This window comes from Rutilus rutilus (genome assembly GCF_951802725.1).
Source record: "Rutilus rutilus genome assembly, chromosome: 1".
NCBI classification, from domain to species: domain Eukaryota; kingdom Metazoa; phylum Chordata; class Actinopteri; order Cypriniformes; family Leuciscidae; genus Rutilus; species Rutilus rutilus.
Window position 1 is genome coordinate 59293433 of NC_140209.1, and position 24361 is coordinate 59317793.

The window sequence follows — 24361 nt, forward strand, 5'->3', positions numbered from 1 at the left end:
ACAAAAAGATCTCTATGGGAAAAAACACTTATGGAATCAACGCCACTGTGAAAGTGCCACTAATGCAGTCTAGTAACGCCGTTTTCTGATTGGTGGATCTCGCTTCAGGATTATGGGTATTGTAGTTCTTCACTGGGAATTCGGCTTTTTAAACACTTTTGCAAAGGTGAAGTTCACACACTGACTTCTACAGAAGGATAAATCATCGCTTAACCTCAGAGGTCTGTCTTGAAGTGTTTGTTACTGAAAATCAATTACTTAATAGAGAAACTGAATGGGAATTTTACTGGGAGTTAGGATACTGTTGTGCTCTAGCTGTCACATTTATGCTGCGTTATGGGTCGCCTAGATCTCTCATCTCACACTTGTCTTCAGTTTGCTGCACATAAGAAAAAGTACCTTTTCATTAAATCTGGCTTCGTGCTATTATTAGGCACCTCTAAAATTACACCTTAATCATGTCATTGTCTTCCTCTCTGCGGGAAACTGCTCGCAATAAACGAGTTTAACGCTCGACTGAGCCCACAGTCACTGCTGAATGGAGACCCCTAATTATCCCTCTTCAGAGTGAAAACAGCCCTCAGAATTCTGGACAAACGGATTATTGTGTTTGCTAGTTTCTCTCAGTGGAAGAGGAGAAATTACGATACCTAGGCCTACTATGAAGAAGGATTTGTGCGGTAAGTCATGAATATTAATAAACTGTGGTGATGTGTCAGTTCATTTTTCAGTGGCAAGGATTTATTTGCTTGTGCATAATTAATAGAACTTGAAGATTTTTCACGTTTGTCTAAAGGTTGGATCAACATTGGCAAAAAATAAATGAATCTGTAGCCAGTTACATGAACTTGGATTGTGTCTAGTTTGAGAACTAGTTTGGCCAACTACCAGTTAGACAAGAGGTGATCAAGTCTTACTTTTCCAAAATTAGACATTGCAAAATTACATTTTAAATTAGACCAATCTACCTTTTTATGTAGCTGACATTAAAACGTTACGACCAGTCTTAAAAAACAAACAAACAAAAAAAAACATTTTAAGATTAGTCTGAACAGACACAGGTCACGTTTCATTTTGACATCAAAAGTTGAAAAATAAATTGAAAAATATATTTTTCCTCATATTTTGGAAGACATGACTAGGCCATCTTTGACAGACTCGCTCGTTGATTGAAACCCCATCCAATGGCTGACGCCTGTTTTGTAAATATTAATTAGAGACTGTTGACGTGGCCCTGCATCGACCAATAGCGAAGACCTGTCTCATGAATATTAAGAACCTGACCTTCCCAATAGTAGGATTTCGGGCACTTCATCCTCTCTTTCGGGCGAAACCAACGGGATGTTGTTGGGAACTCGGATGAGGAGAGATATCCGCGCTTAGCACGGCAGTGGGAGGGATTGAACGTGGCAGAACTAAATGGCAACACCGTGACATTTCCTTTAATTCCTAGGAAATTTTCTCCTGGCATGCTGGAAACATTTGACGCGAACGGAGCGCGTGTTTGTTCGCAGTAAGTAACGTTAGCGCGCGCTGTCATTGTTGCGTTGAGCGGATCTCTCCATCGCGGATGCTGCTCGAAAAACACATTTATTCCGCGTAAAAAATAGCTGGTTAAAGTGTGTTTTAACGCACAATATAGACATCTAGGAAAGTCTGTGTTTATGTAATGCGATTGTAAATGTACTGCATGCACGCCTTGACAAGTCAGATGTTGCAACCTCATGCATTTGTATCGCTTTGATAGATCTCCGCATCTTTGAGCCTCCGTTTACCGCGACACACTGATGCTCCGAGCCGGCAGAATGGACGAGTTTGTCACGGAAGAGGATGAGCCGTGGTACGACCAGAGAGACCTGGAGCAAGGTGAGAATTAAACGCCACAAACCGCATCAGTTTGACAACAAAGACGGGTGTGTGAGTGAGTGACAAACCGCGGACAAAGAAAGTGCTCATTGTGTGTGTAAACAATGGTTTCCCCTGTCTTTATAGAGTCTCGATCGTGTCATATTTGGAAATGCATTAGAGGTTGAAGGTTAGAGACCATCTGTGATGATGATGATGACTGTAAATGGATGACGTCTTCCTCTGGATCTGTGTCAGTCCAGATGCTCAGCATTAGCTCAGTCTGGTTTAACCTCCTCATCACTATCCGTGTGTCTGCAGAGTCAAAGCATTAATGTGCTGTTTATTTTTTCATTGTAGTAAGCAGAGATGCATCATATAAATCAGCTGATATTTGCATTTCTTAAACCTTCACAATCTACCAACAGCTTTGGAGAATGGATGGTGCATTGCATTTATAAATTGCTTGTAGGCTATTCCTCATTTGCAAAAAATGAGGAATAAATGTGATTTAATGATTTGTTTTCATCAGCTAGTAGTTATGAGTTTTCATTTTTTTTAAATGCAATCCAGTCAACAGGAACAACTGGAAAAGTAATGGGAACTCAACTTGGTCAAATGGGAGTCATTTGGTTTCTGGACTGTACAATGCAACAGCTGTTTCACATGTCAGATTGGATTATTTTCCAATCTTGAGTTTTCCGACTTTTTTTCTCTCCCCCCAGTCCAGTTATTTCAATATCATCATGCTGTGTTTGAACGAGAGGAAACCAGGACGGACGGCACAAACGGGCCTCTCTCTTCGTGTCTCTCTGATGTCGTTGCCCTCTCTCTGCCCTCTGGACTGAATCCCACTGAAAACGCTGAGCTGTGGAACAGCCTGTGACCGATCTTTATGTATTTTCAGGACACTTTGTTGCACTGTACTGTAGAACTGATGATGAGCCAGTAACTGGATGCTTAAATTAGATCTGATGCACGTGTCTTATACAGTCAAACCAAAGAGTATTCAGATGCCAGATATCATTTTTTTAATGTGTTTTTACTAGAGGGTGCAGGACACTATAGTTCATTTATGTAAGTGAGGATAGCAAAATAAAGTAAACTGGGACATATTATACCCAAAAACTATTGGACTACCAGTAAAATGTATATAAATTTGAGACCAAAAATTATTCAGACACTTTGACCTGACCATGTTTTTTCTTTAATTACTAATGCGACATTTTTACACCACAGACTGAACAAAATTAAGTACTGCATGGCAATTGCTTGACCTAAATTGGTATTATCTAATTGTGTAGTTAAATTTAACAGCTGACAGCTATTCAACCTTATTCATCTGTGAGAGAGTCTAACAGAAGGATGGACAAAACCACACTGAAAAAAATGATTCATTGACTAGTTGAATTTACTAAAAGAAATTATGTTAATTGGATCCACATAATTGATTTTAGCTACATTTGAACTAAGTTCAGCTTAATGCATTTGTTTAAATGTAGCTAAAATCAATTGCGTGGAACCACTTACGATAATTTTTTTTAGTAAATTCAATGATTTCAGTAAATTCATTGAATTTTCTAAATGTTTTTATCGTAAGTGGTTCCACGCAATTGATTTTAGCTACATTTAAACAAATGCATTAAGCTGAACTTAGTTCAATGTAATGCATTTGTTTAATGTAGCTAAAATGAATTATGTGGAACCATTTAACATAATTTTTTTTTGTAAATTCTACTAAGTCAATAAATCATTTTTTTCAGTGCAGTGAAATATCAATTGAGTTCTTGTCATATTTTATGGCTATTTTCCAAACTATGGTGAATAAACTGATATTGTGAGAAATGTTGAAGGTGTCTGGATACATTTTGGTTTGACTGTAGCTGTGCAGTGGGAATGGGAAGGAAAGGCAACTGGAGAATTCTGACTATTTGAGGAATTGGGATTGAAATGGAATCCGGAACAGCGATCCTTTGGCTGAGGCGATTCGCTGGGAACAGTCACAGTTGTGTATCTTCTTATCAAAACGCATTGGCTCACTTCTACCATTATCGCAGTAAGCTTGATTTGCATGTTTAGACATGCTTCGGAAATGCACCGCCAGCTACAGGAAGACTGCTAATGATACCATGTTTAGAGAGGCATATTTGTTCACAATCAAATTAGCTAAGTAGCCTAATATTCATGCACTTTGTGCTAATGGAGGGCCCTAACACACAATCTCTTTCGCAGAGACTCCGTATTGATCCGTTTCAGGATCTCGAAGCAATCCATCACCAAGAGGAAATGGCGTTTTAGGAAGTGCCCGCTCAGATCTGAAAAGAGTGAAATGTCACCCTCGCTCAGCTAGTGGCGTTTTGATAACTAACATTGGTTTTGAAGTGGATTTCCTGAGCCTGGAATAGTTTGTGGTTTCAGGGCCACGATTTGATATCACTTCACCATAAAGAGTGATTTCGCTTGCTGAACCAAAACCACAGGACTTCAGTGCGGATTCACTCTGGACGGAAGAGTTCAGTATGTGACTTGAGCGGCATTAAAGGGTAACTCTCGCCAAAATGCAAACTAGGGTCTTCTTGTTAATCTACCCGAGGCAAACTTTCATTTAAAAGCATAATTAGAATGGAAACGACACTTAAGTTTGACCGTAGTTTCGTTTTCGGTCAAATTGCCTTTTGAATGGGAGTGCTTGGGGCACGACTATGATAGCATCAAAAATCGCTATTTTTAAAACACTAAGAAGGCTCGACACAACATGACACTTTGCTCGAAGTATCACCAGGGGCTCTACACATGAACGCGAGCATTGAAAACATTGTTTGTGTACACAGAGTTTACTAAAAAGAAAGATTTTGAACATCTGTTGTTGTTTCCGTCCGCCGGCATTTTGACAGTCAAAAATAGTCGATCTCCGAATGCGAATGAACTGACTCTGAATTTTAGTATTGCTTCTTATATGAGGATCCTTTTTCAAATACAAGGTCAATATTGATTTTCACTAACGACAAAACAACAAATTATCTGTGAATTTATATGGAACTAAGCTTTAGGAGCTTTCCATCTTTACTCTCCTTCCTGTTACATTGCATTCGGAGATCGACTATTTTTGACTGTCAAAATACCGGCGGACACGGCAACAGTGAGTTGTTCAATAATCGTTCTTTTTAGTAAACTCTGTGTACACAAACAATGTTCTCAATGTTCGAGTTCATGTGTAGAGCCCCTGGTGATACTTCGAGCAAAGTTTCATGTTGTGTCGAGCCTTCTTAGTGTTTTAAAAATAGCGATTTTTGATGCTATCATAGTCGTGTCCCAAGCACTCCCTTTCAAAAGGCAGTTTGACCGAAAACGAAAATACGGTCAAACTTAAAAGTGTCGTTTCCATTCTAATTATGCTTTTAAACGAAAGTTCGCCTCGAGTAGATTAACAAAAAGACCCTTGGCTGCATTTTGTCGAGAGTTACCCTTTAAGGCTGGCTGGGATGCTCTGATTGGGACTCCTGGCACGGCTGTCTCTTTTGAAGGGGACGATACAGCTGGGCAGAACGAGGGTGAAAGACGACATCACTCAGCCGAGAGACACTTCAGAAGCAAACAGCACTAAGCACACAGTACATGGAGATAATCAGCTTTCTGATTATCTACATATGGCAGATCAAATATCTATTCAAACATGCATTAGGTGATGTTTTAGTGTCTTATTTACTTACATTTGGTTACATAACACATAATTATGTGTAATGAGGTGGATACATTACTGAGGTGCTGTTTACACGACACCGTTTTCAACTAAAAACTTTTCACTTTTTATGCGTTTTGGCCGTTTGTTTACTTGACATCTGCCTGAAAACGTGAACTTTGTGCAAATGCAAGTTTTTGAAAACGGTCTCTGTGTAAACAACAAAAAATCTGCGAATCGCGGAAAACGGTGACGTCACGCACATGCGTTTGTTCAGTCTATAGTGTTTCATCGCCATCTAATGGCGAAAATACAGCGTTTTTTTTTTTTTTTTTTTTTTTTTTTCAATATTAACAAACAGAACAAGTCGATACATAAAAGAAATATAAACAATCTTCCAAAACAAAAGAGAAATGATCGTTTTGACAATGGTGTCGTCTGTACATGGAAAACTCAAAGGGAAAACTTCTCCCATTTTAAGCATATCATTGTCGTGTAAACGTATCCTAAAACAGTGATATTTGATAAGGCAATCATGGTTGTTGCTCATTCTTAAGGGATTTGAACAAACCTCTAGTCTTAACCATAGGCGTAATTCTATGGGGGGACAGGGGGACACGTCCCCCCCAATATTCAAAGAAGGACAATTTGCCCCCCCCCCCCCCCCCCATATTTGATCATACTGTATGATTATGCGGGCAATATCGATGTGATTGCAAATACATCTTTCTTTCCAGCTCCGAAAATATAAAATCCATTTCCATTTCCATTTCCAGGTCCATTTCCCAAATCCATTCGACTGGCCTTACACTATACATTAACAAAACCTATTTCTTCTGAAATCCATGTCATGTTTTCCCTATACCTTTAGTAGCTCGTGCACCGCCAGTAAGTTAGGAAAAACCAAACAGAAGAAGAGGAGCGCGAAATCTGACAGACATTTGGCCTACCTGTCAACACTCCCGTTTTTCCCGGGTTTCTCCCGTTTTTTAGCCCTATCTCCCGGACCCCTCCCGGTTTGTTATTTCTCCCGGGAAACTCCCATAATTTGCATGGCCCAAACTGAGTAAAGCCTCTGTTTAGGCTATTAAGGAAATATAATTTTGGCAAAAGAAGAACTTTTATTTTAAATAAATGTTCATTTTAAATCAGCCTATGTCAGTGTGATATGTTACCATATTATCATGCTTAACACTAAGAATTTGAATAATTGTAATGTGATGATCAGATGCAGATATCTAAATCAGAGAATATCATAGGTTCGGGCGGTTTACGGGTGGATTATTTATTTTTAACAGTGGATTCGGGTGACTCAAAGTGCACCAGATTAATGAACTTACCTTTAAAATGTAAAAAATTTTCTTCCGGGGGAGCATGCCCCCTGGAAGTATCAAGTACACTTAACAGCATGACTGTTGTATGCTGGTAAGTGTTCGGACTCTGACTTTTATTTTATTTTGATTAAAAAAATGTGTGCATGCGCCAACACAAAAAATCCCACAGCTGTCCCCCCCAATGTGTGATTGACAATTTCGCCCTTGGTCTTAACTAAACTTTGGCTCGTAACGCATCCTGCACATTTGTGCTGCAAGTGTGTCTGCTAATGGTTTTATATTTTAACAATCAAAAAAAGATAATATAATCATAATTAATGAAACTTTATCCAATTAATAATTTAATGAAGTTTTAACAATCATGCCATATGAAATGTTTGATTATTATTATTATTTATTTTTTTCAGAAATTGTGAAGTTCTAGAATTGCAGAGCTTAAAAATTTTAATTCTTTTGTCATCGTCAGCCAGTGGAAAGTAATTCGAGACTACTGTGGTCATCGCTGTTTAAGGGATTGTTTAAAAAAATCGTCCAATACTGATTATTGGGCAACACATCAGTGCATCCCTAATAATTATTATTACTTTTAAGAAGTACATTCTTCTGAACAATGCCAATATATTCCTATCATAATTTGTACGTTAAACCAAACTAGTGTTGTCACGGTACCAAAATTTCAGCAGTCTGTAACAATGGCAGTAAAATTTCACGGTTCGGCACCATAGCAAACGCTATAGTGATTGTTTTGTTTTAATAGTTTTTAATTTGTACTATTTGAAAATAGAAAATAAATTTAATTAATTAATCATTAATGCTGTTAATAATTATGAGTAGATAACACATTAAAGCCTTATTGTTACATTAAGTGAGCATTGGATTTAAAAGATCAAATGAAAATTAAAGAAACATATTACAGGTAACAGATCAAGTGGTGGGTAACTTACACTCCAAGACTTAATGCACAGATCTGTTTTGAATATGGCTGTCAATAGATAAAAAAATTTGAATCACTCAAAAAGGGTGCGATTATTCGCATTGAAATTAAGCATGCGTCATTTATCTTGTTTGACGCATTCATTTTGTCATCATTTGCTATATGCAGCAAAGAAAGCTGTCAGATTGAAGGATGATTTTCCCAAAACTGTATTTTCTGCATGTTTTTTTCAAGGTAAATTTAGATGTCTTTCCAAAAAAGGACACTTGGAGAGACCAAAAGGACACCGCACAGGGAGTATAAGGAGTCCATGTAGATTTTGACTTCTGCCGATTGTAAAACAAAAACAAAACAAAAACATACAAATTGTTAATTTGTGAAGATTATCAGGATGAACAAAACATGTACGAATCATAAGCTTTTGTTTGTCACAGACAGGGCTTAAGCCTAGTCCCAGACAAAAATACATGTCTGAGTTTTTAACTGAAAGCAACTTGCGCTGAAAATATGTCACATTCACACTAGTAATGTTTTTTTAGGTTACGATTATAAAAGCTACTTAAATGCCCTAATTGAACTAAGGTCTAATCCTGGCTTAATCTAAGTCTATGAAACCAGTCCCTTATTTTCTGCAATAATCCTAAAGCCAATGGAACAATCCAGTTGTGTGTTTTGTCGAGGGAACCAGGATGATGTTAACTTCCGATGTTAACTATAACAAAAATACATCATCACTGCAGCCCTCTATCGAGCAGATTCTGACTAACATAAATACCTCTCAACAAACATGTCTGTGATTGGTTACAAAGATCAACTCTGCAAAAACACGTTGTAAATAGAAACCTTTGATGCTCTTCACAGAGCGCTTACACCAGTGGTTCTCAAACTTTTTTGGTCACACCCCCTGTAAACCTTAAAAAAAACATTTAAAAAAATATATATAGAATAGATATAAAATATATATATAATATATAAAATAGACCTTTACCCCCCCCTCCCCCACACACACATCTCATCTCATTTTGCTAAATCCAATGACATTATACAGTAAATTACATTTTTATGACTGGATTATGACTTCAGCGTTTTGGTGGCAAGCACTACTCTAGATAAAGTGAGTAGTAAATCTGTTTGGTGCTGGTGGAGGATGTAAAGATTCAGCTTGAGCTGTAGTTGTAAAGGGCTTTGCACTTGTTCTTGGTTTGCTGTCTTGTCGTGTGTTGATCTGAAACCACACGTGCAGAAAACCTCAGTGCACATGAGGCCTATATATGTCCTCGGGCGAGTGAGGCGTGGTGTGTCTGTAACGTGCATGTTAGCTTGGAAAGGCTCTTCAGAGGAACACATCCTCATTGAGAATGTTAATTAAGAAAAATGCTTAGTTAGGATGTGGTTTCTCAGAGATCACCGCTGACCTTGTTTCAAGGCTGTTACTAAAAATGTCTGACTGTACAGAATATCACATTCTGCTGTTGTTACGCAACAACCTTATCCAAGAAGTGCTGTGACACCAGTGTTAACATTTACAGCAATGTAGTAAGGATGCACAATTTTAACCATATCAATAAAATGTGATCCTGGATCACAAAACCAGTCACATGTCGCACGGGTATATTTGTAACAATACATTGTATGGGTCAAAATTATCGATTTTTCTTTTATGCCAAAAATCATTAGGCTATTAAGTAAATATCACGATCCATGAAGATATTTAGTAAATTTCCTGCCGTAAATATATCAAAAATGTATTTTTGTGAGTGAATGCAGCACAATCGCCAACATAACTGGACAACTTTAAAGGAGATTTTCTCAATATTTAGATTTTTTTTTTGCACCCTCAGATTCCAGATTTTCAAATAATTGTATCTCGTCCAAATATTGTCCTATCCTAACAAAGCACACATCAATGGAAAGCTTATTTATTCAGAAAATAAGACTGGTTTTGTGGTCCAGGGTCACAAATGTTAAGGATAATATCAGGAATTCTTTCTTTTGTTGAATCAATGTGTGACAGACTTACTATGGTTTTGGCTAGTGACTAGCTAGTCCATTTCTCCAACGATGCATCGTACTATGAGAGTTTAGCAGTGAGTTAGCAGTGTTAAAAATAAGGTGGATACTTCAAGCAAAATCAAAGAACGAACTGATGTGACGTTATTTTGAACAAGATCAGGCCAAAAAGAAGTTCATTTCAGGAGTTCGAAAGGCTTGCCAAATCAAACTTTCCGGAAACTACCATTGGTCCGTGACGATGACATAATAGGTGGGTGTGGCTCTGAGGCTCCGCCTTCTTTGGCGTGGAAATCTTCTCCGGTTCATTTCTTCTCGAATCTGACATCCGTGAGTAAAAACACGAACACACTGGAGAGCTGCTTTATAGTAGGAACTTAAGTTGTAATTCTAATTGAAAGCAACACTGATGCTGTTTTTCATGTTTTATATGGTAAAGCTGCTTGCGTTAAAGCAATCTGTTGTATAAAGTGCTATATATATATATATATATATATATATATATATATATAAACGTGACATGACTTGACTGGCGTGCCGAATTGCAGAGCCGTCGCAAACATTTCCATATCGCTATGATCAGATGCTTTCTTAACAACTGTTTTCTCACCGCTGTCATTTTTTTGTTGTGTGTTTATTTTGTTATTGAGAGGAAAGCGTGCAGCACATATTTCCTTATCTAAACGTCGCTCTCAGCAGCGTGGACGGCGTCTGGATGTTCGCTAACAGTAATATCACTTCAAAGGTATTTCCAACTTCTTTTTACCCCTAAACGAAGATCGATAAAGGACTTCGCCGCGAGTATATTGGGGCCTTAATTCAAACAGTGAAGTTACAAAAGCACTAAACAAACAGTCATCTGTTTTATCGGCTAATTTTTTTTCCCTGTTCATAATCAATGTCAGATTTCACTTTTAACATTTTAATTGACAATAGTAAAATAGGATTTTCAGCCATAACAAGATCATTCTTAGCCAATGGCGGTTTATATCGGTGCATCCCTATAATGCACTGCAAGAACACCACTAGAGCAATGGATCCGAAAATGAAATGTAAACAAATAGTTTTGATACCTACTTACAGTTTATGTGTTTATCTATCTATGTGTTATTCTCTCTCGACTCCCATGGGATCAGTTTCCACACACAGACACAGGAGGAAAGTGTGTTACACTGCGGCCCCAAACGCTCTTGTGTGATTTATGCGCGTGATGCTCTGTGCTTCCTCAATATAGCATGTTTGCCTCGTCGCTGGCGTCGTCTCATCTCATGATAAATCTCTGCATTCATATCAGTGTAATGGAGGTCAATGATTCAGATCTTAATACTTCAGCACCTCCCACGATGTCACTTCCTCCCCTGTGTGTGTGACGCTGTCTCCGCTAGCATGTTCCCAGTGTCTGCTGGGTATTAAAACGCCATCTGAGGAGACTGGAGGACTGTGTTTGTGTCTCTGAATGGGGGGTTTAGTGTCAAATCACACTGCGCTCTCTATGGAGATACGGCTGAGGAGGAAAAACAAGGAATGGGAGACAAAAACAAAGAATCAGAAGGACAACAGCCTCAATACAACCAAAAATTAGCTGTTTCCATCCAAATGTGCAAATTAAACTTCATGCGCAAAATTGGATTATTTGCGAATAAACCAGCGTTTCAAGAGGACAAAACCGTCACTTCCTGGGATATTGCTGCAAAATATCTGTATCAAAATTAAAGTTGTTGCAAACAGGGAATTATTTTGAAACTGGCGCTTTTTATTCCTCCGTCATGAATGAGTTGCGTCTCAGTGCGCAATAAAAAACTCAATAAACGCAGTCATGTTCTCCTGTGTTCGGATGCTGGTGTTTGGGGACACAACCACGTGAGACGCTTCTGAGAGGGAATTAAACCATTGCGATGAGACTTTGGCTCAAGCATTTCAGAACAACCAAGCCAACATTTGAGATGCTGTGATGTGATTGGTCCACTGGTTACTCCAGTTATCCAATCACTGTTGAGGCAAAGTCTTTTTGTTGCGCACTGAGGGATTTATTCATCTGATGTGTTTCCATCATAATTTATGCACGTCGTCTTATTAGATAAAAAATGATCTGCCTCAATTGAGCGCATATCCGCATTTTTACGTGCAATTTCCATCCAGTGTTTTTTTTTTATATATGCAATAACCCAAAATTTGCATAAAAATGGATGGAAACATAGCTACTGTTGTCAAGGTTTAGTGTGTCATTTGATGTTAAAATATGTTTATCCAACTATAAGGAAACTATTCATTGAAGATTCTGGTCTTCATCCGTTCAAGTAGACATTTCATATTCTCTATCCTATTCTTCTCTTTCTGCTGAGTGACAGAAGGCCAGACATCAGAGCCTTTATAACACGCGCTTCACATTCAGCGGATCCTGCCGCTCTTTCTCTTTGTCTTTGATTTCTTCAGTCGTGTCTTGGCTGACGTCACTCTGGCTCATGTTCATCAGAAAACACGAAGGATTAAAATAAAATCACCTCCTTTAGGCGGAATTAAACCGCAGGATTTTCTCTGCCCTCGTTTCGCTCCTTTCTCAGGTTTTAACACACCGACGGCACTAATGCCGAAGCTACCGCAGAGAAACACACTCTGCTTGTGTGAGGTAGAGCTCCTTGCAAGTAGTAAATGTCAGAACCATTCAATCATTTCAGCCTCTGGTGTTATATTATCAGCGTAATTCTGTATTTATCTGTTAGAAAGTCACTGATAATAATGGATTTAGCTTAGACTCAGATACAGTAAGCAGAACATCATATACTGGTGTGGGGAAAACAGGCCCATCAGACTGAATTTACTTTTACCTTTATTTTACCTGTAATAAAATATGCATGTTCAGATGTACACTACTGTTCAAAATGTTGGGTATATGCTAAGATTAGCTAAATCTCTCATGCTCACCAAGACTGCATCATGTATGTGGATCAGAAATGCAGTAAAAACAGTATTATTGTGAAACATTATTACATTTGAAAATAACTGATTTATATTGTGATATATGATTAAGATGTAATTTTTTTTCCTGTGATCAGAGCTGAATTTTCAGCATCATTACTCCAGTCTTTCTCTTCAGAAATCATTTTAATATGATGATTTGATGCTCAAGAAACATTTCTGATTATTATCAGTGTTTAAAACGGTTGTGCTGCTTCATATTTGTGTGGAAAACATGAACATTTTTCTATTTTGACCAATAGAAGGTTCAAAAGATCAGCATTTATTTGAAATAGAAATATTTTGGTAGCCATGTAAAAGTCTGTACTATCCTATAATTAATTAATTCAATCCTACTGACCCCAACAGTGTGATTTCACACAAATTTCGTGTCACTAAATTACTTGTTTTCACAGTTATCTTCTTTAAGCGGCCTTTTAAATTCATGCTGTATTTGAAGTAAAAACATAAATAAAAATACACTTAAAACATTTGGTGGGTTCTCTTTAATTGCCCAATAGAAATGAATGGAAACCTGTGGTAACCAGAATTTGTTTTTCCTAATGCTGAAACACCTGCAGTACACAATGTGCTGCTTAATGGAGAAAAAAAAAAAAAAGAAACAAAAGACTTCCTCGCAGATCCCCTGATATTGTGCCGTGTTTTTGTCTCAGATCTGCACTTGGCAGCCGAGCTGGGTAAAACCCTCCTGGAGCGCAATAAAGAGCTGGAGGACTCGCTGCAGCAGATGTACATCAACAATGAAGAGCAGGTGCAGGAGATCGAGGTACAGACCAGCCCCACGTCTGCTCAAACACTGCTCGAGAACACATTCTCTCATGAACTGGCCGTCACATAATTATGCTTATTAATGTATGACAATACTGTATTTCACAACTAATTAGACAAGTTCAGTACTGCTAAACAGTTATTAGCCAGTAATCTAGATTATTTCACACCAGCCCTTTTGGAGCGCACCTCGGGTTCGATTAGTCAGACTTTGGATTATGTAAAGGCTGCTTTCCGAACCGTACCCAGACCACCCTTTTTAATGCGGATTCAGGATCGCTGCTGATATGAACTAAATCATACTAAATATACCGCTATTGACGACGTATGATTTCACATAAACATGATCTAATTTCTGCTCACTTCCACATCCTTTAAATTGAATATTTGCAGTATATTCGCGACAGATAGACGCAAGTGCGGTTATGCACTGACGCTTTGGAAACACAATCAAAGGTTCAAAAACCCAAATATAAAAGTGATGCATTTGCAGCCGCCTCCTCCTGCATTGTCATTACAAAGCAACATGGGTAAACAGCTGCTACTTTGATGATGCACGCGTACCGCGGTTCGGACCCAAATAATATAATGCGAATACAATCCGGAGGTAGCAATCAAATTCTGATTCGGACTAGCCTATCAAACCAAGTGTGAAAGCCTCCTAATTGTGCACCCTAAACCACCACATAATGTCTTCCACACTGACCATGTTTACATGTGCACTAATAATGTGATTATTAATTTAAATAATCAGAGTAAGGACTTATTCGCAGCTGACACTGGCAGAACTCTTCACTCATTTACATGCAATTTTCATCATTCTGATTATTCACTAAGAATTGTGGTTAATATTACTGCCATTTCTTCTAGGTGTATCGCAGGCTTCAGTCAAATACAAAACACATTTCTATGGGTTTTTTCAGTGACGCGCCTAAAATATCTTCATTTCAATGTTTTCGCCCATCAATATACTGCATTATATTTATGTCATGAGTGTTGCGTTCAGCATCCCAAAAATGCCATGTTTACGAATCTGCGCATGACAACGTCATCCGTTTCCGTCACACGCACACGGTCAGAGTGAGATAGATGCGATTAAAGAGTTTACATGCCTGTTTATTGCCATTATAATCGGCGTACACCACATATATTACTGCCATTATCACTCGCATTAATTTGACAGAAGTATTGTTTACATGAGGTAAAGTTTAATCGCAGTATTGTCTAAATCTCACATGTAAACGGAATCATTTTGTTTTCCAAAAACGTCATGAAATCAATCAAATTTGCTGAATCAATTTTTTTCCATCAATTTTGCAATGTTAGAATATATTAAGTATATTTATGGAATATAATGAAATGCTGTGTATATGCATTAAACAATCAAACAACAAAAAAATTACAGTTGGCATTTCAAACTTTGATTACGGTATTAATATCATCTACAGTTTGTGGACATATCCCACATGTTGTGTTCATTTTTCATATTGAATTCATATTAAAAACGTTGAGGAAATGAATTGACATTGCCTTCTGAATGGTGCATGTCTCAGCGATGAATCATTTTCTCCAGATTTCCCGCCGACGGGCCAATTAAATATCAGCACGATGCTAACGGAGCGCATGAAGCGTGTTTGTAGAGGAGAGCACATGCGGTGGGAGTCGCCTGTACGTGTGCCAGACCCGCCGAACAAAGACTCCGTTACATATCTGAGAACAATAAGCTGCTGTTGCTCGGATATATACGGATACTGGCCTCACTCTGTGTGGATCGCACAGCATTTAGATATCTCAGACCTGTAATGCTGAGACCGCTTGGGCTGTAGCCGTATGAATCCAAGCACAGGAAAAAATGAGAAATGTAAGGGGTTTATGGTCTTAAGCTTAGTGAAGGAAAGTTTAGAGCGATATTTAACACAAAAACTCATTTCACAAGAGATTACCAAACTTTCCACAAGAATATGCCGTTTTATAATAGCTTGAACACATTTGACTGTAGTTGTGAACATTGGCTCCATCATATGAAGAAGAAAAACAAAACAAGATACTGTGATATTTCATCATCATTGGGAGACACATTATTGGACGGTTTCTTAATTAGGTTTACATAATATCAGCATATTGAATCGATTCACTGAAACTGATTCATTTAATGAAACTTGTCAACCCTAAAGGTTTTTTAAAACGTCTCAATACTCTCATACTGTAAATCATAAGAACAATCACAAAACTAGTCTGACACGCACTGTAGAAAACATTCACCAATAGCCCTGTTTACAGTGATCTCATATACTCTGCATGTGTGTCTTCGTGTCAGTACTTGACCAAGCAGATGGAGATGTTACGCGAGATGAACGAGCAGCACGCTAAAGTGTACGAGCAGCTGGATGTGACGGCCCGAGAGCTGGAGATAACCAATGAGAAACTGGTGCTGGAAAGCAAAGCTTCTCAGCAGAAGATTGACAGGTGAGCCATACCTTATCAGAGCATCATGGGAAACCCACTGCACACCGGGAACGACACAAGTACTGGTACTTCGGTACCGAAAATGTCAATACCAGTTAATCTATTGTACCTCTCTAAAACTGATATATTCCTGACATTATGAGTCTAAAGGCCCGTTCACACAAAGAATGATAACTATATTAGCGTCCACGTCAATGTATGCTCGAGCTCTTTAAAGCAGGATGGGTTCTGATTGGCTGTAATTGTTTATATTGTTCATCAGCTGGAAAAAATCGTTGTGAAAGTGATTCCAACCTAGACAGAAACATAGTGTCGGCCCAGATCTGGCCCACATGTGGTACATGTGGATCAACGTGTCCCAGATGTGGGCCGGATCTGGGCCAACACTATGTTACGGTCTGGGAATCATGTGTAATTTACAATTGTGGACTATTACATATTCTATATATTCTAGGTAACACTTTTTTATTTTATAGTGTCCTTGTTACTCACATTACATGTAGTTACTGTATTAATATCTATAGATTATGCATAATTACATGCAACTAACCCTGAACCAAACCCCAATCTCTATAGTAAGTACATAGTTAATTATTATTACTCAGTACTTGAATGCATAATTATATGTATACATGCAGTACATGCATAATTACACTGTAACACGGACACCTTAAAATAAAGTGTAACCATATTCTATACATACACATAACTATTCTTTTACATTTCGAACGAATTTTAAAACTATTTTTTACAGCTATCGCCCTGATGTGAACAGGCCTTTACTCTGGCAAAGGCTCAGCTCATAAATATTAATTTGGTCATGCTGATATTGCATTGTAACCTTCCTGGAGCCTCAATCAATTAATATTCATGAGGTAAACCTTCAGATTCATTATCTGACTAGTTCCCACTTACCGTCTTCCATCAAATCAGGATTACTGTATTGATCTTGTGACATCTCCAGGCTACAGTCTTGCCTTCTTTTGTATCCCTTTACTGAAATTATATTAGGGCATTTACATTATTCAAAGGTTGATGGTACATTTCTGTATTATCTGACAATCCAATGGACAATACCAGAGAACATCACATTTCTGATATGGTTTATGTTGTCTGGCTGTCTCATGCATTGAGTGATCATATGCACACATATTCATACAGATTGACAAGTACCATGGAGATGCTTCAGGGGCAGGTCGACACGCTAACGGCTCGCGTGGAGGAATTGCGCACTTTGGAGGAGCTCAGGGTTCACAGAGAAAAGAAAGAGAGGAGAAAGACAGTGCACTCTTTTCCCTGCCTCAAAGAGCTCTGCACCGCTCCCAGGTACGTCCCGATTTATTACATCTGCAGCGGAGATGTGTCGTGTCATTAAAAAATGTGTCCACAGGGGAAAATGACACAGAAAACAGCATCTCACCGTGGACAAACAGTAATTTACAAGAAAGAGGGGAACAGAATGAAATAGACCTTGGTCAGGGTAGCGCCATATTTACTTTGTGACAGGAATGAAAACGAGGCTGTGCGGGACAGAAGGACAGTGCGTTCAAATAGATCGTACTGTTCTTTAACAACATACTCAAAATACCTTTATCCAAAATACCCTTTGAGTAGAAACGAACTCCACAAAATGGTTTTGAACCATTTTAGTTTGGAGCCATTTTCACAATTCAATTGACAGTTACAATTGACATATCTTTTGAATAATTTGGGGCTTGCTTCAGTTTTATATTTAAAGTAAAATATTTTAAATAAGGCTCTCACAGTTTTAGAGAATTGGACTATTAAACATATTTTTCTAGTTATGTTCAGCTCTAAAATATGTCTAGAAATTGAGGTTTCTGAGTGCAGGCTCAATAAAATGGCTTTTAGAAATCCTAGGGAACCCTGATCATTTTTTTTATTGTGAACAAATCCATGTATGTTTTGGTTTTTTTTACCTCATAATTTTTCATATCATAAAAATGACAGACTTTTGATGCAGGACTTCTCCAATCATTTACCCTGTGTCCAAAATTGCATACTATCATATCATATCATATCATACAGTACGTGAGACAAGTAGTATGTCCAAATTCGTAGTATTCATAAAACAGTAGGCAAAAAGTCCCCAGATGACCTACTACTTTCGGTGAGATTCTGAGGTGTGCATTCAATGGACACTTTATTATCCCATGAGGCCACAGGAGAGGATTTGTGAATGGCAGTGAAGCGACGCAACTGATGCCATAGGTCACGTGATAACATGGATGCTGTACATCCAAATTTTATTCATACTACACACATTTTTACTATATAGTACGTAATCATGTTCATGAAGCAAGTTTTTAACCAAATTTAGTACCTACAATACAGTATGCGATTTAGTCCACGCCATTCCAAGTTCACCACTTTTCAAGGCCCACATCTCAACATCAACCAATCATACCCTACTTTTCTCCACACTCCCAGATGTACGTCACTAGAGTTGTCAAAAAGTACCGACTTCGGTATCAAGTCGGTACTGAAATTAAAAAAATGTGACGCGCTGAGCGGAATCATAAACCCCTCTGATTGGCTATTGTTCATGCGCTCATCGGATATGTCTGTGATTGGCTACAATGACCAGCGCTTCAAAAACATGTTGTAAATATACATCAATGACGCTCTTCACCGAGAGGCTTACACAGATACACACGGGAGCGTTTGATGGACGCCTGCTTGTGCTTTCAAACGCTCCCGCTCCCGTTTTTCAAAACACTTTCAAAAGCTCCTGTGCGTCGATCATTGTAGCCAATCACAGACATATCTGATGAGCTCGTGAACACAATGGGCAATCAGAGGTGTTTAGGATTCCGCTCAAAGAGTCACAATTTAATCGACTTGCCAAGTCTGTACTTTTTTTTACAACTCTATACGTCACTATATGCAAGAAAATGTGATGCTTCCATTACACTGGGACTTTAAAAATGTGTTACCATGCAGCATTATTGTAGTCTCTAAAACCTGAATTTTCTGTTCTCTGTATCCATCACGGTGTGTTCTCTGTGCCTATGGTTTGGTGTTTCTTTTGCAGGTACGAGGATAGTTTCATGGTGTCCTACCCGGGCAGCGGTGACCTAGAGGAATGTCCGCCCGCTGACGAAGAGAAGGAGCATCTGCGCGTGATGGTGTCGTCTTTGCGCGCAGCCGTGGCGGCCGAGCGCGGTCGGCGTGAGGCGGCCGAGCGGGAATGTGGCGCGGTGCTACAGGAGTTCGAGCGCTTGGAGCAGCGTCTCACGGGGGCGGAGAATTGCCAGCGGCGTGTGTACGAACTGGAGGCGGAGCTACAGGAGATGCAGCAGCTCCGCAAGTCCCGAGCCTGCCTGCTAAGCGGAGACGAGGGCCTGGAGCAAACGCTGCTCAACAGCGCCCCCGAGACGGACACGCCGGATGATGCCGTCATGGCTGGAACTCAGAACGGGGATGCGGCGCCCGTCCGGAAGAGTTGCAGTGACACGGCTTTAGACGCCATCTCTGCGCTCGATGCCTCAGGGAGACGCAAAGGCAGCTACGCGCTTCATGCTAACGGCGTCCGGAAGAGGGGCATGTCCATCCTACGGGAGGTGGATGAGCAGTATCACGCCCTCCTGGAGAAGTACGAGGAGCTGCTAGGGAAGTGCCGGCGCCACGAGGAGAGTCTATGCCACGCTGAGGTGCAGACCTCCCGACCCGTGTCCCGGGACCCGTCCATGAAGGAGTGCCGGATCGCAGAACCCCAGCGGCCGCCCACTCCCCCACAGACGCCCTCGACTCCTGAGGCCCTGGAGGGAATCAGCCGGCAAGTGGAGGCTGTGGACAAGCGGCTGAGCCAAAACACTCCCGAGTACAAAGCCCTCTTCAAGGAGATCTTTTCCCGCTTGCAGAGGACCAAGAGCGACATTAACTCCACCAAAGGGAGGAAAAGTGACACAAACTCCACCAAAGGGAGGAAAGGTGGAAAATAGCCGATTTTCGCTCTTAATATTCGTGCCACTGATTCTGTTTCCTCAGTCGTTCATGTAACGTCTTACTTTTCTTTTTTCCGAAACTACAGTCAGAAAGATGTTTAGAGAGGGCTGTTTAGTACAACCCATCCCTGAATCATTTGGTGCCACATATCAAGAGATAAATGGTGGTTTTTCTGTTAACGGGATGTTCGTCGTCTAATGTGCTTTTGCCGGGTTGGCCTTTTAGTGTAGACCATATTACTCACTATTGGTTAAAAATGTTAACCATATTCACCCTGAAGATGATCATTGCTGATTATTTCCTTTCTCGCATGTATTACATGTTATGAATAACCACAGCGTTGTGTAACCACTTTTGTTCAATATTAAATCACACTTTGCTTTAGAAGGGTGTTTGATACATTTATTACCTTGAGCATATGGATGAACGAGTGAGTGAGTGAGTGGAGTGATCAGGATGAATCTGCTGTAGGGTTGTGTCTAGAAGGAAACCCTTGTTCTGTGAAAAATCTTACATGCAACAGTCTCGGCCCACAGACTGACCATCTGACGCACAGTTCACACAAAACTGGAATCAGAAAATGCAGAAAATCAAGTTCTAATCTTGCTGGCTGGCTGGGAGTTTGGGTGAACCTGTCCACCAGGAACTAAAGGTGCCCACAAGGTACTAGATTACTAGAATGAGGAAGCACTAGTCACTGGGCTTACAAAAGTTTTAGGTTGGTTCCATTTATTTAGATGATATTCAGTATTTTTTTGAGGTGCTTATTAGTTATAGTAGACCCATAAGCATGACTATATATTCAGAGTCTACAACAATTGGTACTTCTGGATGAACACAAATCTTTCTCGATGTTGGCTAATTTCTGGTGTTACTTAACCATTTTGAATAACCCCATCCCTCACAATAAAGTAAAATCAAAATGAACTGTGGACACTTGTTAGTCAGTCTCCTCTTTAGAATAAAGCCTAAAGTATACCCCTGTACAGCCCAATTTGTGTGTCCGCGTGGACAACAGGTCTATTAAGTAGTGCGCATGTCGCAAATGCATCCATCCGTGTGCAGTAGCTGTATTTTCATGTACGCTTATAATCGGATTAGTAGCAGTCGGAATAAAAAAGTTGCATGCAACCACGTCAGTCGGAATGAATTGGCCAAATCCTATTCAAATTTCATTCGGATTGTAGGACATGCAAACACTTGATCGTATGATGCGTGGAATAAGCCGTTGAATAGTGTCATGACTGTCATGTCATTTTAAAAGTCTCCTTTCACTCATCTTCTGTGAAGTGCAGCAGGACAACGTCCCACCAGTCCTCGTTTCAGACTCTCATCCTCAGGCGCCTTGTTTTGGACACGGGGTGTTTTTACTGCTTGATAAATCTAAGCAGCACAGCACAATGGTTCATGTGCTCGTAATCTCCAAATTGGGACCCGAAATAGATAAATATTAAAGGGATGATTCACCCAAAAATGTCGACTTGCGTAGGCTGTCTGCCGAAAGCTAGTCATTTTGGTATACAAAGTTTTAAATATTGATATTTTTTCTTACAAAAACCCATTGCTTTGCTTCAGAAGGACTTTATTACGCCCCTGGAGCCGTATAAATTACTTTTATGATGGATGGATGTGCTTTTTTGGGCTTCAAAGTCAGAAAATCAAAAATAATCTCCTAATTATATAAGAAACTCATACACCTAGGATGGCTTGAGGGTGAGTAAATCATGGGGTAATTTTCATTTTTGGGTGAACTATCCCTTTATGTCTGCTCTTTAAAACAAAGAAAAGAAGCAATCATGGTTAGCATGTTTAAACAGCGGTATATTGTATATTCGTCCAGTGCGCGCATGTCAAAAGATCAATTCTGATTTGAAGCTTGTAACATAACGCGCACATCAACCCGATCACTTTATTTAGTGTTCATGTAAACTACGTTCAGATTCATTCAACAAACGGTGTCCCATGTAAATGTAGCTACTATCAATGGAGTGTACTTTGAACGGCTGGTGTGCTCAATGGAGTAGTACTCAGAAAATGAAGTATACCTAGCTCTAATGTAGACCAGACTTTATGCCGATAGTCAGGACTGGCTATGCAAGACTACAAGACAACTCTTAACCTTGGTGCCACTAAGTTCAAATAGTCAGAATGAGGCTTCCCATCTAGACATCACCCTGGTGAAGTAAAACAAAAAAAAACAATGGTACAGAATTCATGTCGGTGAATGGAAGACAAAAGAAACGGTCTGTTCTGAACACTTTAATGTTGACACAGGTGAACAGTAATCTCCAGATAAGTACAAACAGGTGAAGAGAGAAGCAGCATTCTAGACCAGCACAACAAGCCACTACTTTGCAGGCAATGTCACCAAAGAAAACAAACAAACAAAAGAAGCGTGTATAAAACAGTACAAGTGATGCATGAGCACATCCTTCTCTCGTTTGAACACTGAGGTCAGACTACACCTGGACTGGAACTGAGAGTTGAGATTTAGGTTCACTCCAGATCTGTCCCACTACAAATGCACCTCCTTTAGAGTCCTGACTTTCTTTCCCTTAGGTTTTCGCATCGAGAGCAGCTTGTGGTCGTCAATACTTGGAGGCACAATCTATGGTGTTGGTAATTTTTCTGTAGAATAGTTCAATACTTGAGATCTGTTAGTGAAATCAGACTTCTTAAAACCTCGCAACTCACGTAAACCACAAGCAAAAGGGCACATTCTGTAAATGAAGCACCAGTCGTCTTTGGAACGGATTTGATAACTGAATTGGGGAAAATGCTTGCTCAGCATCAAGGTTCACTATCTTCTACTGGCCTTCAAGGTTGTCCATCCTGAAATGAGCCAATTGAAACGAGGCAGAAGATGTGACCGCCAGTCCCTTGAGGGAGCAAGAGTCGGTAAAGCACCTTGGCCTCTTAAGGACGAAAGACTTGAGTGAATTTAAACTTAAGATGCTAAAAGGCAGCTACTCAATGTCTTGCTACAGGAATCATTTTTAAGGCCACATGGCGATGAAATGGTTAAACAAAAACCCTACGCCGTTAGAGCAGGGCAAGGCTGATTCTTAGTACGGCTCCCCTAGTGGACAGGATGACGAACCTTACGTAGCTAAAACCATATTCGGACACGCACACATTCATACCGAGAGCCGAGCAAAGACCTGCGCCGCTACAATCGCTAACAGTTACCCATGCTACACTAACCCTAGGCTCATCTCAAAGGCATCGGACACGTTCCCTCTGGGCAAAGGCAAACTTGAGTTATGAGGGAATGCCAGTGGAAAAATATCAGCAAGTGGCACCTTCTCCCATTACACTCATAAAGGCAGATCATGGTTAAAAAAAGAAAACGAGGAATGTCAGAAAAAGGAATGACGTGGGATAATCGGGAAGGGTTCGGGACACACGAGGAAGACGAAGGGGCAGTGAAGATTACTAATAACATCCATGTCAAAAGTATCCATGAGGTTTTTTGAATATTTTTTTTTTTTTCCTCTTGGTTTTACTTTTATATACAAACAAACCAAAACACAAAATATGGATTGTGCACGTTTTTGTTTGTTTTCACATATATATTTCATGAAAAGCCTCAATACTCATTTGGGAGGGAAAGGGATAGGGAATATGGAGGAAGGGATTGAAGATGGGGGGGAAAGTGGACGGAGTGAGAAAAATCCTTTTCCTTTGAATCAGTTAATCCAGGACTATGATGTTGATGTTGATGATGATGATGATGACGATGATGATGGAGGGAACTGGAGGAGGTTGGAGGGGAAGAAAGGGAGCGAGGAATTAGGTAGGAGGATGGCAAGGAGGAAAATGGGGGTTTGGAAACAACTCAATCTTTCCAGTCCTTCTTGATGTTGAGGTTCCATTCCCAGGACAGGTGGTCGTGCTTGTCGTCGTCAGTGAACTTGGATTTAATGTTGTAAGTGCCCCGGGCCAGCATGCCTTTGGGTGCCTCCTCCAAGGGTGTCAGGAACTCGTATTCATCCGGCCGGGGCCCATAACTGCCCACCATGTAGTCAGACTTGTCAACTGAACACAAGAAACGGGTGAAGAGGTTGAAATTAAATAACACTATAATAATTCATTGTCAGTGGAGGTTAGAGCAATCACATTTTTCAACAAAAACCCCCCAAAATTCAAGATATGGAGGCAAAAATGCCCTTGTACGAGTTTATGTATTTTACATTTATAACATGATAAAGCAAGGAGTGATGCTCTTCCCAAATATCAGCGTGATTGCAAACGAGATATTGATTTTATACAACAGTTCAATAAACAAGTCGTTAATACTGGGTTACGTTTTAGACTGAATTCTCAGTTTCAGTTTACTTAGGAAAATAGAAAAATAGGAGTTCCAAGAAAAGGCACCGC

General features: G+C 39.7%; 2 protein-coding genes across 2 annotated transcripts in view; one reads left to right on the plus strand and one right to left on the minus strand.

Moving 5' to 3' along the window:
• The first annotated feature begins 1316 nt into the window (after positions 1-1316).
• Positions 1317-20913, plus strand: cdr2l (cerebellar degeneration-related protein 2-like). Its single transcript, XM_084415814.1, has 6 exons — positions 1317-1513; positions 1748-1866; positions 13432-13544; positions 15864-16012; positions 17174-17338; positions 19068-20913. Exons 2-6 carry the CDS (start codon positions 1788-1790, stop codon positions 19975-19977), a joined length of 1416 nt encoding a protein of 471 aa, XP_084271940.1. The 5' UTR covers positions 1317-1513; positions 1748-1787; the 3' UTR covers positions 19978-20913.
• Positions 20914-22224: 1311 nt separating this feature from the next.
• arhgdia (Rho GDP dissociation inhibitor (GDI) alpha) overlaps positions 22225-24361 on the minus strand; it is a 33816-nt gene continuing 31679 nt past the window's right edge. The window contains exon 6 of the mRNA XM_084415901.1: positions 22225-24019. Within this exon, the coding sequence (XP_084272027.1) occupies positions 23820-24019 (200 nt within the window). The 3' untranslated portion in view covers positions 22225-23819. The remainder of the gene's footprint in view (positions 24020-24361) is intronic.